The sequence below is a fragment of the Tachypleus tridentatus genome, chromosome 7, assembly GCF_004210375.1.
Source record: "Tachypleus tridentatus isolate NWPU-2018 chromosome 7, ASM421037v1, whole genome shotgun sequence".
Classification (NCBI taxonomy): domain Eukaryota; kingdom Metazoa; phylum Arthropoda; class Merostomata; order Xiphosura; family Limulidae; genus Tachypleus; species Tachypleus tridentatus.
Genome location: NC_134831.1, coordinates 184,120,641 through 184,139,682, shown reverse-complemented (window position 1 = coordinate 184,139,682; position 19,042 = coordinate 184,120,641). Strand labels below are relative to the sequence as shown.

Sequence of the window (19,042 nt, the reverse complement as noted above, 5' to 3'; positions counted from 1 at the left end):
AGACTCAACTAAAACACAAACCGTGACTGACAGCACAAAATAAACAACTAAAACATAAGCTGTGATAAACAATAAAAAACACACAACTGAAAGACAAACTGTGACTGACAGCACAAAACAACTAAAACATAAGCTGTGACTAACAATACAAAACACACAACTGAAAGACAAACCGTGACTGACAGCACAAAACAACTAAAACATAAGCTGTGACTAACAATACAAAACACACAACTAAAAGACAAACCGTGACTGACAGCACAAAACAACTAAAACATAAGCTGTGACTAACAATACAAAACACACAACTGAAAGACAAACCGTGACTGACAGCACAAAAAGACAACTAAAACACAAAGCTGTGACTAACAATACAAAACACACAACTGAAAGACAAACCGTGACTGACAGCACAAAAGACAACTAAAACACAAACCGTGACTGACAGCACAAAACTTTATTTCAGTGAACGTTTTTGAAAAAGCTGTAAAGCGTTAAGAAAAATAACAAATATTGTGTTATCAGGTCGTCATATCTAGTGTTAAAATGTCTTTTATATACAACTGTATGCACTAAAGAAATTAATTACTGGCGTACTTGTTTTGTAAGTCACATTGTTGAAGAACTGAATGTATTACTAAGTCATTACAATTAGGGCTGTCTCTTTGAATTTACAATGCTAAAATCAGAGGTTTGATTTCCCTCGGTAGACACAGGAAATAGCCCGATGTGGCTTTGCTATAATAAAAGAAACAATTATTCCTATGCATCATTAAACTTATGTTGTAACCCTAGAGTTGGGTCTCCCACACACACTTCCCAAATCTTGATTCCACTTGACCAGAGTTTGGACTACAGGTTCTCGCGAGTACAAGCAGAAAACAAAGAAACGCAGACAATATAAGTGTGTTTTAATACAAACTGGATATGTCAACATTTCTCTGGAAGCAGCAGTGTTTGTTCATAAATAACAGTAACGTTTGTACGTACAAAATATAAGAGCAATTTAATAAAACGTATAGTTACAAAAATACGTCTTAGATTTTGATCACCAGAAGGTAAAAAGACGTACGTTCTGTGATTGCTTGAACCGTACTGGGGACTCATTTATTTTCATTTAGTTTGATCCCCCAGTAAACTGAAAATGTTCCCCTTGGGGCAACTGTGATTGTTCAGAGAAGCTTGGGTTCGATTCGAACATTGCTTAATATCTTAGTTGTTGATGGTTTCTCCTTGAAAAAGTGAACTCGTGTGGTGACAAGCAAGCAAAGTGTATATATATATATAAAGAAACGACAAAACAACACGAGGTAGTTGTTGCGATTTCAGTAATAAAATGATTTGTTGTGCAAGGTATCAGAAAGTTTGTGTGGATCGTTTTAAAACTTTTCACGAACTATTTACTTTAACAATTGGCGAAGCAAGTCTCTGATAGCCGTTTATTTGCAAACTACACTTGATGATTTCTTTTTTATAACTAATCTACTATAACGAATATTCCGAGAAGGTCGTGAGAAGCTGTCAAAGATGGAGAATTTAATAAAAAACTGAAATGTAGAAAGTATTTAAATGTCAGAAAACATTAGAAGAGTCTGCAATAAAGAAGAAAGAAATACGCAATTATCCGTTTGCTTTTACGTGTATATCAAAAACAATATTTGACAAAAGCCCTGTGTGTATGTAGGACATCACAAGTGAAGATAAATTATACTGTTATCATGTTTTTAAACAGATGTTTGTCAAATTTTTACGTACGATGATTATTAGTAATGCAAATATTTTGTAAATAACAAATAAATAAATAAGCGCCCTATATTTTTGCGGTGTAATAACCTATTTATTTTTGGCAACATTCTAAATATGATCTGGATTATGTATGTATACAATACTGTCTAACAGGATCTGTGTCTCCATAATCTAGAAACAAAAGATTATTACCTGAAGATGAATTGGTGGCTATTATTAAAATTTGCATTACTTTTGACTAATTTATTAATGTTAAACATTACCACAAAGGAATACTTATGGTGAAACTGGTATTTTTAAATAACAACAGAAATGGAATGTCTGAACGGCATGTTGTGTGTACCTGAGCTAAGATGTCAAATCAGAGATCCCAGTGTTCAAATGCAACTATTCCTTATTTTTCATCCACTTACCACGTGGAGGGTAGCCAGTCAAACCCATTCACTTACAGAGACTGAGCCTAAGACTGCAGCGCAAGGACTTTATTCTACTCTTTGAATTGAAGAAAGGGGTTGTCTATCTTTTTAATTGTTTGTTTCGAAATTCGCGTAAAGCTACTCGAGGGCTATTTGCGCTAGCCGTCCCTAATTTAGTAGTGTAAGACCAGAGGGAAGGCAGCTAGTCATCTAGTCAACTCTTGGACTACTCTTTCACCAACGAACAGTGGAATTGACTATCACATTATAACACCCCCGCGGCTGAAAGGGAGAGCGTGTTTGGTGTGACAGGGATTCGAACCCGCAATCCTCAGAGTACGAGTCGAATGCCCTAACCACCTGGTCACGCCGGTCCGTATCTTTTTAATAGACCACAGGTGAAAGCATGGAGTGTTGCAGGAGTCTAAAACCCTGGACCATACGATCCGCAGGACAATAGCTTAACCATCAAGCCATTGTAATAAGAAACAACTATGCAGTAGACTGTCAGTAAAGTACGGCTGTATTACGTTAATACCAAGACGACTGCACTTATTTAAAAAAGTTTTAAAAATCTACAGTAAACACAAAATACTTTTAGTGCATAAAAACCATCAAATCTTTATGATTGACAAATACAATCCAAAAGTTCATGGGGAATCCATTAAATCTTATGAAAACCACGTTATATCCTGTCAGAAAGTAGTGAACCTTTTAGTTTGTTTTATGACAGTTACCTAACATCCAGAAATAAAATAGCACAACTTTTGACCCCTCGAAACATTATTCAAACATAAATATATCTGTCGTAACAGGTAGTACAGTATTTGTTGTCGTAATTTATTTTGTTAATCTAGACGTTTTCGAAACGTTGTTCTCTGAACAAGCAGGAATGAATTTAACACCACATTATGAACCTGAATTTATAAAGTTCGGGACTTTCTTCAAAGTTCAGGAAATAATTTGAGCCACACGTTGAAAAAAACGAGTTAGGAAAGAGTTTGTTTCTTTTGAAGTGAGTTATTCAGTGAGCGGGTATATTAGTCAGTTACTTAGTTATCAGTTCGTGTTATGAGAAAAGTGGAATTACTGTCGCCCCCCGCGAGTACAGCGGTATGTCTCCGGATTTACAACGTTCCAATCAGGCGTTCGATTCCCCCCGGTGGGCTGAGCAGATAGCCCGCTGTGGCTTTGCTATAAGAAAAACACAAAACACGGAATTGCTGTTGACGCTGTTCATTTGTGAAGTCAGGTCTACTGGTTTTTCTATCAGTATTATTATTTTCCCAAATTAATCCAAGTAAGCCTGGCTAATAATAAAAACCGTCACACAGTGAACCAGAGATTATAATTCCTTTATTTAACTCAAAATATATAATAGCGCAATCGTAAATTCCGTTTTTATGCTTCATCTTAGTATTACCATGAACACGCCCTCTAGAGGTAACGCTGGAAAACTACAGATTGAGTGCAGGTATGATCTGCCATTCCAGTAGTTTTCGTGCATCAACTGTTACTATTATAACGGTTGAAAGATTTTCAGAAAATAATTTGTTACTCACGGAACGTGATATTAGTATCGTCATCACACCCACGTAAACAGTGATTTGCTTCCTTCGATTAGTGTGTCGAGCTTAGGACCTGCAGGATTGGTTACACTTTCAAACCTACGTCACAATACGTTATTTTCTAGTTTGGTTTGTTTTGAATTTCGTGCAAAGCTACAGGATGGCTATATGCACTAGCCGTCCCTAATTTAGCAGTGTAAGACTAGAGAGAAGGCAGCTAGTCATCACCACCCACCGCCAACTCTTGAGCTACTTTTTACCAATGAATAGTGAGATTGACCGTCACTTTATAACACCCCACGGCTGAAAGGACGAACATGGCCTAGCGTTACTTTAAACATGTTAAGACCATGCTTCCTATCTTATTTTCCAAATCAGTTTCTCTTAAGATATTTTTGTCTTTCTTGTATGTTTGTTATTGTCCCCGTCTGTACTATTCCCTCCCTGTACCTAAACTCGATTTTTAGCATTAAAAACCCCGATGTTTACCCCTGAGATAGCGTGGAGTGGGGAAGGGGTGTCTATTATTATTTGTTCTAATTATAAAATGCATTGAATTCAAAAAACACGTCGCACTTTATTCGATGTTCGATTTTGTTCGCTTTGCATTTGCACGCTTTTTTTTCTTTACGCACAGCGTAATTTTAAAAAGAAAAACGTAATTAAAGTGTTACGATACTCATATAGAATCCTATCATTAAGCAAATGGTAAACCTAATAGCCTGTCTTATATAAAACCTTGTCATTATATATCAAATATATATTAAAGAAATTCAAAAAAAAGTTTTAATATAGCTCACCACAAATGTCTGTATTACCAGAATCGTCAACAGAGGGAAAGTAACTACCCAGAGCCCCAGCGATTTAAAGATGTTTAGTCATTTAAAACTAAGAGTTGTGACGAAAGAAAGAAATACCTGTTTCCTGCTCTTGTTAGTAAAGGGCTACTCTTCAATTTCCCTTAGAGACCGGAGTTACTGTTGGCGAGTCTGCTTATGAAATCACTAGAATAACAATTATTATTATTACCATGCTGTTATTAATAGGATAAAAAAGTGTCGTAATGTTCAGCAACCCTCTTCTAGGATTTGGTTTGTTTTTAGTTTCGCGCAAAGCTACACGAGGGCTATCTGCGTTTATCCGTCCCTAATTTAGCAGTATAAGACTAGAAGGAAGGCAGCTAGTCGTCACCGCCCATCGTCAACTCTTGGGTTACTCTTTTATCAACGAATAGTGGGGTTGATCGTCACATTATAACGCTCCCACGACTGAAAGGGCGAACATGTTTGGTGTAACGAGAATTCGAACCTGCGATCCTCGGATTACGAGTCGAGAGCCTTAATTACCTGGCCATCCAGGGCCGTGGGTAACGTGAACGTATTACAATTTCTAACAGCACCTCGTGTTTTAAACCAATCAGATTTTGTTTTGTTTCTTTAGTAAATTTTTAGAGATTTCAAGAGTAACTTGAACGTGTAGCACGTGCTTTTGGCACGTCATAAGTTGGATTTTTGTGACAGGTTTCGTAATGCACTGGCAAGGTAATTAACTTTTTATAAGAAAAAACTAACCAAGCACTGTTCTTTTGGTAGTTTAGTTAGGTAATAACTTGATTCTTATTAAGAGAAAGCGATTAGAGAAAGGTTGGAAACACTGTTCAAAACTAATAGTTTTATATACCAGATAGGGTAACAAGGAAAACGTAATTACGTGTAAAATAAACCAACAGTAGACCAGTTTTGTAAACTATTAGATAAACGTTACGATCTAAAAGGTAGAAATAGTTATACTGTTTACAACAGGAAGTCCAATAGATCAGGTGGTGCAAGAAGTATTTAGAGATGGAAGTTAATTATTACTAATTATTGTTTTCTTATTGCATGTTTACACAGCTGGCTATGTGCACTCTGTTTATTTTGGGGAGTAGAACGCTGGATTTTATCGGGAAGCAATTTTGTAAATGAAAATATTGAGAAACGTTGACTGAAAGAACATTTTAAAATATGGATAAAGTTTACTGGTTTTAATTTATTTTGAAAAACAAAAGAAATATTTAAGAAAACTGTGGTGGTTTGCGTCCATTTTAGTTCACCATACAGTAACCTAAATTAACTTAGGTATGTGAATAATGTTATGACATTTCGTAAAATTCATAATTAAATATTATACAGTGAGCCAACTATTTATAAGAGGCCTAACTGTATTTCTTTGGTTTGCTAACTTAAGCTGAATGGATGAGCCTTGAATAGGCGAACACTATAGTCCACGTCAGAGGGTACAGCCATTCAAATAATGCATTAGGCTTCCACGTCACACATTCTATTTTCAATTTCACCTCTGGTGAAAAAGAAATTTTTAACATGTGTATATAATTCAAGATAACTGTTCCTCAGTACAGTTAGCAGAATACGTTACCTAAGCTTTAATTTTCACAAGTTTTTATTTTCAAGCTAAAAACTGAAGTAACATCGTGGAAGTTCTCAGAGCGTCTCATACCAAATATGTCATCTTGAATTAATCATGTCCGTTCTGTATGTGTATTTGTCACTTCTACCAAACACAATCGCTATTACGTTTCTACACTTTCATCCCAAGCTGGTGTTATTGTAAGGATTAATGATTTTAATATACAGAATTGTGGTTCATTTTTAACGGAAAGATTCGTGAGCTAAAGAGCTAAACCAGAGACCCGTAGGGTAAAGGCATAAGCCATCCATGATTTTGAACTTTTGACCAAAGATGAGTCAGACAGGCCCAAGAATCTTGAAACGAATAACGAAATTGACTGTCTCACTTATAACGTTCCAACACTTGAAATTCGGAGCAGTATCTCCTCTCGTACTTCGGACCTTTCAAGCCACGCCTCAACTTACTAACTGCTAAGCTCCGCCCCGATCGTCTCATGTATATGAACAGCATCAAATTACGTTCCTTTCACACATTATTTTACTGTATGTTCGCTGTTTAGCATCTTACAATTCTGCGATATATCATATTTATGGCAGGAAGTACACTGTGCTGTATTTCTGGTGGAAAAAAGGACTTCTGCAATCTTTTTCTTTTCATATTGTGGAACTTTTTTTTTTTTTTTTACCGTAATCCTGCAAATCTTAAATACTCATTAGTACTGATGCAGACAGCTCAAACTCTTGGATAAAACTTGCCACTTGGTGTAACTAATGTGACAATTAACAGCTGGTAATGAGGTTCACTAAGAAAGAACAAGCTTCTGAAAGACTTGTGGAAGTTTCTGGGAAAAAGAAAACTCTTTCAAAGGCTTTGTTTAAGTAGCTCTTACGAAAACCAGTAATTTTCCAATATGTGTGACAGGATGATTCGACCGGAACTTTCATTCCTGACAAGAAAAATCACCTATCAAGTAGCAGAGGGTCGTAAATACAGTTGTACCTACAGATTCTAATATTTCATTAAAAATAGTTTCATTTATAGACTGTAACCCTTTATAAGAAAACTATTGCATTTATAGATTCTAATTGTTCATTAGAAAACACTTGCATTCATAAATTCTGAAATGATATAAATGCGAATGTTGCACACAAAAAATGTTTTTTTTCTAATCTGATATTAGTAAAGAGTTGTATATATTGAACGGTTTCTAATCTGATATTAGTAAAGAGTTCTATCTGAAGAACGGTTTATAATCTGACATTAGTAAAGAGTTGTATATATTGAATGGTTTCAAATTTGACATTGGTAAACAGTTGTATATATTGAATGGTTTCTAATCTCACATTAGTAAACAGTTGTATATATTGAATGGTTTATAATCTGAGATTATAAAGAGTTATATCCAGAGATTGTTTTATAATTATACACTTAAACACTGTCGTATTTCCAATTATAAGCACAAAACTATTTCTAGCAAAAAAACAGTCTACTTCCATTTATTATTTTAAAGGGTAAGTCTGCGGTTCCTTCGAAAAACGCGCGAAATGAATTGCGTCTTTTATGTTCTATTTCTGCTGACAATATCGTTTTGTTAACTGATAGAGAAGAAACGGAACTCCTATAACAAGCACGGCAGTGAAAGAAAAGCATGAAAAATCCAACTTCAAAACTTTTTAATTCGATCGTAAACTGTTAAAATAAATGATTCTCTACATGTGTATTAATTTATAATTATTCTTTATACAAATTCAAGATATTTTAAAACGAACTTTACCGCTTATCTAATTGAAGATTATAATCTATAAGTAAATAATCATATTTTATACACAAACCTAGCTTTTGACTATCTTTTATTGAGGGTGGGGTAAACTAAAACTGTGGTTCTGGGGTTGAATGGTAAACTTCAAGTTGCTAGAAAAGTGTAATCTAAAAACGACATATATATATAATAGTTAATCTGTACTTTTATGTTAACACATAGGTTTGTTGATACTTAATATTTTAACAACAATACTGGAACACTTTCAAGGCATATGTATCTTTGTACTTGTACACCTCTGTTAATACAAACATAAGTTTGTTGATATTTAATATTCTGCATTTACCTTGCGCTTTGTAGAAATATACGATAAACGTAAACGGAACATAAGTTCACAGCTGCAAATCCTTCTATGAAACAGATAAAGAAAAAATATATCTTTGTTAAAAATATGAAAGCCACGCCCACTTTCGCTCTACGATAAATATTGATAAAATTACGATTACCCTAACTGTAATTGACCAATATTTTCTCACTATAAACAGATACAGATTAACACAATGAAAATTAAAGTATCAGGAAGATAAACATGAAGATATTTAAGGTATGTAAATGTGTTTCTCTTCCTTGCTTGACATCTGGTTCTAGCCCCCTCCGCATAAAAATAGACCCAAATTGATACTTCAAGGCGATAAACATTCGCCTTGGGTCTCGTACTTCCTAATACCTTAGTTTCTGCCTGCCTTTAATAGAGGTCCTTCTGATCGGCTTAATGCACTTCCACATGCACAGAAAAATCTTGATCACCAAAGCCTACGATAAAACGTATATCAGTTGTTATAATAACATACACAGTTTCGATGATCCGTAATAAAATTGCAATATTCCTTAACTTGAAACCTTCGTAAAGCTGTCTGATTAATAAATAAAACGCCACGCAAGAGTGGAAGGCTGCAGAAATTTCCAATAACACGCGTTTTCTTTCTTTTTAACACTTCTAAATACTGTTTTTATTCATTGCAACATTAGTAAGATAACATGCAACTTTCAACATATCCTCTATTATTTAAGATCTATTATCTTATTCAAACGTTTTTCGTCTTAACGTTGAGAATATATATGAATGTAATATTTAAAGAGAGGAGTATTCTCGATGTTAATTGTACATTTCAGGACAGTAACTTTTAAAATACGAGAACAGAAAATCTTCGAAAGAAAACACCCTCATATAAATAAAACCATATCGCATACAACCACCAAACTTATTAAAATACTTATATGAAAGAAATGTACCCAAACAACTCTTGTTTGTTTGTGTTTTTTTTACTCATTGAAAACGGCGTACAACAGCAACTTTGTCTGGTGGTACCATTTAGAGAAATTATATTGAAATATATATTATCAAGTATAAGAATAGGCTTAAAACTACAACACTGCACACCGTTTAAGGACGTCTTATCAAGTATCATAAAAAAATTAAAGTTACCACTCTGTTAAAACTAAAATGTCTGTTATCAAGTGCATGAAAAGGCTTACCGCACAACATTCTTAACTTTGAAAGACGTGTTATCATCTTCTGAAACAACCATACCGTCACAACATTGTTAACTTTGAAAGACGTATTATCATGTACTGAAACAACCATACCGTCACAACATTGTTAGCTTTGAAAGACGTATTATCATGTACTGAAACAACCATACCGTCACAACATTGTTAGCTTTGAAAGACGTATTATCATGTACTGAAATAACCATACCGTCATAACATTGTTAACTTTGAAAGACGTATTATTATGTTCTGAAACAACCATACCGTCACAACATTGTTAACTTTGAAAGGCCTATTATCAAATACACGAACAATCCTGTCTCCTTAACACTGTTAACGTTGAAAGATCTGTTATCAAATACAAGAACAACTATATCTCCTCAACACTGTTAACTACAACATTTTGTTATATTGAAAGATGACTTTTAGTATCAACTATAAAAAGTCTATGCTACATCAACACATAAGTAGTTTAATTGTTCGTGTGATTTGAGTAGTGTTTTTTCTAACTCAAAGTAAATTAATACACACATTACACTACCTAAGGAAAGGCAATTCTATTAGAGTAGTTAGTCTAATCTATTTTAAACAGTAAATCTACATAATATGCTCCAATAATAATAGTTGTTTTGACCGACAGTTATCGAGTTCAGCCTAAAGTAGGTCGTGCAGCATGCCGTTGTTTTAATCAGTTGGAGAGCGGCTTGAAAACTAGATCTTCCACGGCGACCCTGTACAAGAAGAAAACATCACACATTTAATTAATTACACGATCTCTCACAAGGAGCGCATATTTAACGTAGTAATAATTCAACATTGTGTATAAAGGAAGACATGAGAATCTAATTTTGTTTAAAGGTGAAAGGCCAAAGATAAGGATTAACTGGCAAACGAATATAGATGAATTGTTTTTGTTTTGTTTTTACTTGGTTAGTCAGGCTTCTGTGGTGATGCCATCTTTGTTTCTGTTTTATTATTATTATTATCTTGATTAACAGTACATGAAAAATTGTCTGTAAATAACAATGCTGAGATAACAAGGCTTTGTTATTTATTTCCTATAACATACATATTTACTTATTTTACGCGGCCCTCTTCGTTAGCTCCTAAATGGAGGAATAGAAAAATTGTATTTGAACAAAATACCACGTAATAAATGTCACAAAATAGTGCCATACCCGATACTTTATTAAACCCAAGAACTCAGCAAGAAATGAGCTGAACGAAGGGGAATAACAATATTCTTGAACTTTCCGAGTTTAGGAAAATTTCTTAACTTTAAAAAACTAAATTCTTACCACGTTTATATATATATATATACATTTTTTTTGGTGGGGGGCTGAAAGACACACAAGTCTCGCAACTATTTAGAATACAAAAGAAACAACTTTACCAATATTAGTTTTCGTGACGTCTGAAAGAGATTGCGTTCCATAAAAATCACGGTGACATTGGACAGTTAACTAAAGCGACAGTCATAAAGTCTGTTCTTTGTTTTTATTCTGTTCGATGCCAATGGTGTAACTGCTCATTCTTTGTTTTTCACAAGTAGTTCGTCTACTCATATATCGTACGAAATTATATATAGATACTACTGTTTCTTTGAGATACTGCTGTATGTGGGTTATTTTCACTCGTCTACTTCCGTGGGATAGCAGTATATGTAAACTTGGGGTTCGATTCCACGGGGTGGACAGAGTACATAGTCCTATTTGGCTTAGCTCTAAAATAAGCAACAAATATTTACGCTAAAATTCTTATTTTTAACGCATAATAAAGTTTTTATTTCCCACAAACTTTTACAATATTTCAAGAAAATAAAAAATACAACCCCAGTCTCTGTGTAAATAAATAAATAACCCCCAGTTAATACCGCTTTATTTCAATTGTTTCTCTGCTTCAAGATAATTGGTTAGTAAGATATATTTCATTATTTTCAATTCTCAATTCTGATTTGATTCAATGATTTTTCTACTTGAGGAATAATCTAATAGAAATATTAGTGTAATATAATCATGTCTCTTCTTGATGGATAATCTACAAGTAATATTAATTTGATTAAATCGTTTCTTTACTTGAGGGATAATCTGCTGGTAATACTGAGTTAATCTTGCTTTTGCTTCAGGGTCGATGCACCAAGTAATAGTGGTTCGATTTAATCCTTTCTCAAAAGAGCGAACAGAAACTTAACCAACATCCTAGTCCCTGGGTAGTGCACGCATGTTTACCAACATTCTAGTTCATGGGGAAAACACTTATACTTACCAACATTCTAGTTCATGGATAATACACTCATATTTACCAACATTCTAGTTCATGGATAATACACTCATATTTACCAACATTCTAGTTAATTGGCAATACTTTCATGCTAACCAACATGTAAACCAGATGTTCTATATGAGTTAGTCTTAAGAAATAATCAGTCATAACCTAGAGTTGGTAGTTTTAGGTTTAGTTCGTGCCAAAGAGGTGTGTACAGTTCCTAAAAGATTTAAGTGTGATAACACATAAGAAACGTTAACCAATCTTTATGAAATAAAAAAAAAGATAGTGTAAAATAGATAAAGTAATAATGTGTCATAATATTCAAGAAATATTATCAATATAGAAAAATTAAAGTAATAAAGCGTCACAATATTCAGAAAATATTATCAATATAGAAAAATTAAAGTAATAATGTGTCACAATATTCAGGAAATATTATCAATATAGAAAAATAAAGGAATAATGTGTCACAATATTCAGGAAATATTATCAATATAGAAAAGTAAAGTAATAATGTGTCACAATATTCAGGAAATATTATCAATATAGAAAAATAAAGGAATAATGTGTCACAATATTCAGGAAATATTATCAATATAGAAAAATAAAGGAATAATGTGTCACAATATTCAAGAAATATTATCAATATAGAAAAATAAAGGAATGATGTGTCACAATATTCAGGAAATATTATCAATATAGAAAAAGTAAAGTAATAATGTGTCACAATATTCAGGAAATATTATCAATATAGAAAAATAAAGGAATAATGTGTCACAATATTCAGGAAATATTATCAATATAGAAAAATAAAGGAATAATGTGTCACAATATTCAGGAAATATTATCAATATAGAGAAATTAACGCCACAATAATACTAATAATGTAAAGCAAGTGTAATTATGAACTTAGTTTTGAAAATCGTTTCAGAAATACGGAGGTCAACAATCACGGGATTGTTTTGACCTTCGTAGGTCATCTTCATTCTTCTGAAGATAACCTAGGAAGGTCGAAACGTTGTTCTCTCCTTATCAATAAAAGTGTTAATACCCATACCGGCCGTTCTGAGATACATTTTTATTTCACGTGGGTTTCTCGTCATCAAGAACCACGGGATCGAGACTACTGCCATGTGGTGATACACTATTTAACAGTGCTGTCCAGTAGACTTCTTTAATTTCCATGTTTCTGTTAAATGAAAGATTTATTTCCACAGTCGTCAGTTTAATATTTTTATGAGAGTGTTCAGTCACATTAAAATGTTTTGCGACCGGAAGTGATTTGTTTGTTTTCATTGTTGATTTCTGGTTATTAAAACGTTCCCGACAAAAAAAACAAAAAAAAAAGCCACGTGAAATATGTTCTATAACTTCGTGAAGCGTCCCGAAATACTAATGTCTAAAATAAACTCGTATTCTCTAAAATGGGTGCTTGGAAATAAAAGCCAAGCTCACTTTACAACAAGCAAAACATTTTTTTGTTTTCCAGCGAGAAACTTGTATTTTCTTAGCTATGCCTTGGGCGATTTCTTGGCATTGTAATTCATAAGTGATTTCTAGCAAAACAGTCACGTTTCTAAACAAGGGTTATTCCGAGGACTATCTGTGCTAGGCGTTCCTAATTTAGAAATAACAAACTAGAGGAAGGGCAGCTAGCTACTCAACACCACTCACCGCCAAACCTTCGGGTGCATTTCATTAACAAAAAATAGACTAGGGCGTTAAATTATAACAACCCCGCGGCTAAAAAGGCGAATATTTTTGATAATAGGATACGATCCTCCGATCTGCAACTTGCGAGCCGAGTGTCTTAATCATCAGTACATGCTAAGTCCTAGCAGTTACTATAAAGTTTTTGTCTGCTATATAAAATATATATTTTTCTTCTACGTAACTTGGCATTCGTAAATAATACCGTCTCATCTGTAGGGTCTAAGGAAGATGCTTCTTTACGGTTAGCAACAGCCTGTGGTATGGATGATTGAAACCTCTTGAAAGTTCGAGTAACTTTCTTTCTTCGGCCTCAAGTGGTTTCTAAGAGACAATGTAGGTAGTTATAGTTTGGATAAACATCCTATCACAAGTGTACAAGATTCACCAGCTAAAATCTCTAAACCAGACAAGTACACTTTACGAAGTAATTACATGATATACGACCATACCAGTGGTTTTATCTTCTCTAGTAAAATAGAACTTTTCTTTCCAAACTATCGATTATTTAGTTTCCGTGTCGCCATGACGATAGCCCGTCGTCCAAGTTTGTAAACATTATTTTATTCTGGTCACTTTACCATTTTCTTCTCTGGGTAAGAACCATTCGCTGCCTGAAAGGATAACACAGTATATGCTGACACTGAACCAAACGGGTTAAACCTGAAATATCTTTCGCTGGCCGGTTATGACATCAGGCAAAACTGATAGCTCACTAGCACTATCAGGAAATGGATGATACCAGGTGATACTAACCACTGAAAAAGAAAGCAACTTTAACGTTCTAAATCTAAGCACATATTCTTTATCCAGTTCTCCACCAGCATAGCTGCAGAAATAGACTTATTTTTCACTAAAAGATACACGTGTCACCTGCATTCCATCTTGTGGAAAAGAAAGTTATTAAACTAATCACTCATTTATTGTCGATATAAGCATTAAGTTTTCCAATGTAGTTAAAATAACAGTTTTGGTTCAATCTTTCAAAATTGTCCATATTAATTATTTTTCTCTCAAGAAACAAAAAAAGAAATTAGTCAACTTATCACAAAATCCTCATAAGTTTTCTGGGCGAAATCTCCCGTTATGGCGGAATAATCTATTACACACATGTCGGGAAATTGAAACACCACCACCACATTAGAAACAGAATTGAAAATACCACTATTACGTATTAAATAGATCAAACAATGTGTCACTTTAGGATATAATGTGTTTTAAATAGATAAAACAATGTATCACTTCAGGATATATGGTGTTTTAAATAGATAAAACAATGTATGACTTCAGGATATATGGTGTTTTAAATAGATAAAACAATGTATGACTTCAGGATATAATGTGTTTTAAATAGATAAAACAATGTATCACTTCAGGATATATGATGTTTTAAATAGATAAAACAATGTATGACTTCAGGATATAATGTGTTTTAAATAGATAAAACAATGTATCACTTCAGGATATAATGTGTTAAATAGATAAAACAATGTATGACTTCAGGATATAGTGTGTTTTAAATAGATAAAACAATGTATGACTTCAGGATATATGGTGTTTTAAATAGATAAAACAATGTATGACTTCAGGATATAATGTGTTTTAAATAGATAAAACAATGTATCACTTCAGGATATATGGTATTTTAAATAGATAAAACAATGTATGACTTCAGGATATATGGTGTTTTAAATAGATAAAACAATGTATGACTTCAGGATATAATGTGTTTTAAATAGATAAAACAATGTATCACTTCAGGATATATGGTGTTTTAAATAGATAAAACAATGTATGACTTCAGGATATAATGTGTTTTAAATAGATAAAACAATGTATCACTTCAGGATATATGATGTTTTAAATAGATAAAACAATGTATGACTTCAGGATATAGTGTGTTTTAAATAGATAAAACAATGTATGACTTCAGGATATAATGTGTTAAATAGATACAACAATGTATGACTTCAGGATATAGTGTGTTTTAAATAGATAAAACAATGTATGACTTCAGGATATATGGTGTTTTAAATAGATAAAACAATGTATGACTTCAGAATATAGTGTGTTTTAAATAGATAAAACAATGTATGACTTCAGGATATATGGTGTTTTAAATAGATAAAACAATGTATGACTTCAGAATATAGTGTGTTTTAAATAGATAAAACAATGTATGACTTCAGAATATAGTGTGTTTTAAATAGATAAAACAATGTATGACTTCAGAATATAGTGTGTTTTAAATAGATAAAACAATGTATGACTTCAGGATATATGGTGTTTTAAACAGATAAAACAATGTATGACTTCAGAATATAGTGTGTTTTAAATAGATAAAACAATGTATGACTTCAGGATATATGGTGTTTTAAATAGATAAAACAATGTATGACTTCAGGATATAATGTGTTTTAAATAGATAAAACAATGTATCACTTCAGGATATAATGTGTTAAATAGATAAAACAATGTATGACTTCAGGATATAGTGTGTTTTAAATAGATAAAACAATGTATGACTTCAGGATGTGTGTTTTACACAGATAAAACAATGTATCACTTCAGGATATAATGTGTTAAATAGATAAAACAATGTATGACTTCAGGATATAGTGTGTTTTAAATAGATAAAACAATGTATGACTTCAGGATGTGTGTTTTACACAGATAAAACAATGTATCACTTCAGGATATAATGTGTTAAATAGATAAAACAATGTATCACTTCAGGATAGAAGATGTGCTAGATAAGATAATGTGTGACTTCAGGACAGGATGTTTAAGATAGATAATATAATGTGTCACTTGAAGATGGTGGATGTGCCAGATAGATATAAAAATGTGTCACTCTTGTACGAAGGACATACTAGATAAAGAATCATATTAGTTCAGGAGAAACCCTCCAAAGGTCATCATCTGTGCTCTTCTTATGAAAAATCGAGATTGAACACTTCGTTAAGGACCAACTGTGAAAGGACGCCTTTCGTAGGATCTAACGGTATTTTCATTCGACTGTCTGAATTATATTCCTGAGATTCAATGAAACGCTTTTAAACTGTGTTTAAAGATTTGCTTCTAGTAATCGGGAAAAAAATGTACTTTCTTATACACACACACATATACATATATGAAACTCAGTTGATTTAACGTAATTTATGCTCAACTACTAGACAATTTAAGGTGTGTTCCCACTGTCCACTTACAATCATATACAAATCACAGAATCGATAAAATAACGTTCAAATACAGCAATTTAGAAAGAACTGCCTGAAAAGAAACCTTTGTGTAAAATGCAATCTATTTCGTTTAGAGCATGTAAAACATGTAACATCACTAAGAAACCCATGTAATATTATACTAATACCTCTGTGGGGAAATTTAACCTTCAAATTACCGATTTATTTTTATATCGTCCACCATCAGTGAAGTCCATATATTGGGTATTTTTATGTACATTCCTTGTTACAGTACCCATTGAAAAAAGTGCTAAAATAGGTCAAAAAATACTCCATTTTTATATGTTAAAATACACTGGGGGTTCCCACTGTAATTGATAGATTAATTGTAATATTTTTATGTATCTCAGGTATTATTAGAAGCCATGTAGGCATAGTGTTACGGATTCACAAAGAATTTGGTAAGCAAATGGTATAGTACAATGTATTGAAAACCCGAAGGGGTATGTATGTACTCCATGGGTAATTCTAGGGTTAGCGTGTTTCTGCCTTTGAAACAAAGTAATAAACGTTTCACTGTACGCTTACACTGATTAGTTTTGTTATTAATCATCGAGATACTTACGATAGCAAACCTTTTTGTGTGAAGGTCCGTCTATGCGTAGACATCGGGTGCTGCAGTAAGCAGATTGACCACAGTCCGTACACTTTATACGAGCAGGTTTCTCGCACTCAGGTTCAGTACACTTTCCCAGGGGTCCATCTAGGGTTCAAAGATTTCTATTAAAGCTAAGATGACGAAGAAATAATGTAATATCTAAATCTGAAAATGACATAAAGTTAAAAATGGGAAACTATTTTTGTTACAAATAAATACGAGACTGGTTATAAATGATATTAAATATACTGTATAATAGAATAAAAGTAACGAACTATGAGATTAACATGAATGAAACTTACACGTGGACTGAACGACCAGACTAGAGATCTTTATGGTTCAAGTATAGTCATCCCTGATTTTTAACAATTGATCAGAGGGAAGAAAGATAGCCAGCCAATAGCACGTGCTGTCACTGTTTATTTTTTCTTTTAACCGAATAACAGACTGACCATTTTGATAACACGTTCACAGCTGAAAATGTGGAACGTGTTCAAATCTGAAATCCTGAAATATTTGACACACAACCTAACACGCTAAGTGCTACGCCACGTTCAGCCCAATCAAATAAGAAAGATTTAACCATTACAAATAGTTCTTTTGTCTAACAAATTTCTTTTAAGGATACAAAGAAATTATGGAAAATAAATAAGATTTGGATATGGTAAAAAAATTATTACACATTAACTCCTTGATTGCACTAGTTTCTTTAAAAATTATTACACATTACCACCTTGGTTGCCCCAGTTTCTTTAAAAATTATTACACATTACTACCTTGGTTGCCCCAGTTTCTTTAAAAATTATTACACATTACCACCTTGGTGCACCATTTACTTTAAAATTTATTACACATTAACTCCTTGGTTGCACCGGTTTCTTTAAAAATATTGCAGATTAACACTTTGGTTGCACCATTTACTTTACAAATTATTACACATTGACACTTTGGTTGCACCAGTTTCTTTAAAAATTATTACACATTGACTACCTGGTTGCACAAGTTTCTTTAAAAATTATTACACATTACCACCTTGGTGCACCATTTACTTTAAAATTTATTACATATTAACTCCTTGGTTGCACCGGTTTCTTTAAAAATATTGCAGATTAACACCTTGGTGCACCAATTTCTTCAAACTTTATTATACGTTAACTCTTTGGTTGCACCGTTTTTTTTGAAAAATAACTTACTAATTTTCATACTATATTGTACGCCTAAGAAATTTTTTAAAACAATAGACGATAAAACAGTTGGTTTGGTTTGTTTTGAATTTCTCGCAAAGTTACAAAATCTGCGCTAGCCGTCCCAAATTTTGCAGTGTAAGACTAGAGGGAACACAGCTAGTCATCACCACCCATCGCCAACTCTTGGATTACTCTTACCAACGAATAGTGGATTGGCCGTCACACTATAACTCCCCCACGGCTGAAAGGGCGAGCATGTTTGGTGGGACAGGGATTCAAACTTGCGACCCTCAAATTACGAGTCGAGTGCCTTAATCACCTGGCCATGCCGGGCGTTAATGAATGAAGCAATGAAGCACAAAACAAAAAGGTATAGTAATTTCCGTTCACGTGTTTGCTGTAATTTTCAAATCTATCCACATATTTGATATCAAGGCCGGAAAGTTAAACACCCCCCCCCTTTCATCTCCAATATAATAATGGTAATAATATAATAATAATAATATAATAATAATAATATAATAGCGGTAATAATATAATAATAGTCATAGTAATAATATAATAATAGTCATAGTAATAAATAATATA

General features: G+C 33.1%; 1 protein-coding gene across 1 annotated transcript in view; it reads right to left on the bottom strand.

Annotated features, from left to right (window-relative positions):
- Window positions 1–7,802: 7,802 nt before the first annotated feature.
- The window catches only part of LOC143257888 (uncharacterized), a 120,510-nt gene continuing 109,270 nt past the window's right edge, over window positions 7,803–19,042 (bottom strand). Inside the window, exons 19-20 of the mRNA XM_076516912.1 lie at window positions 17,235–17,372; window positions 7,803–10,180 (exon numbers count right to left, since the gene is read on the bottom strand). Of these exons, the coding sequence (XP_076373027.1) occupies window positions 10,161–10,180; window positions 17,235–17,372 (158 nt within the window). The 3' untranslated portion in view covers window positions 7,803–10,160. The remainder of the gene's footprint in view (window positions 10,181–17,234; window positions 17,373–19,042) is intronic.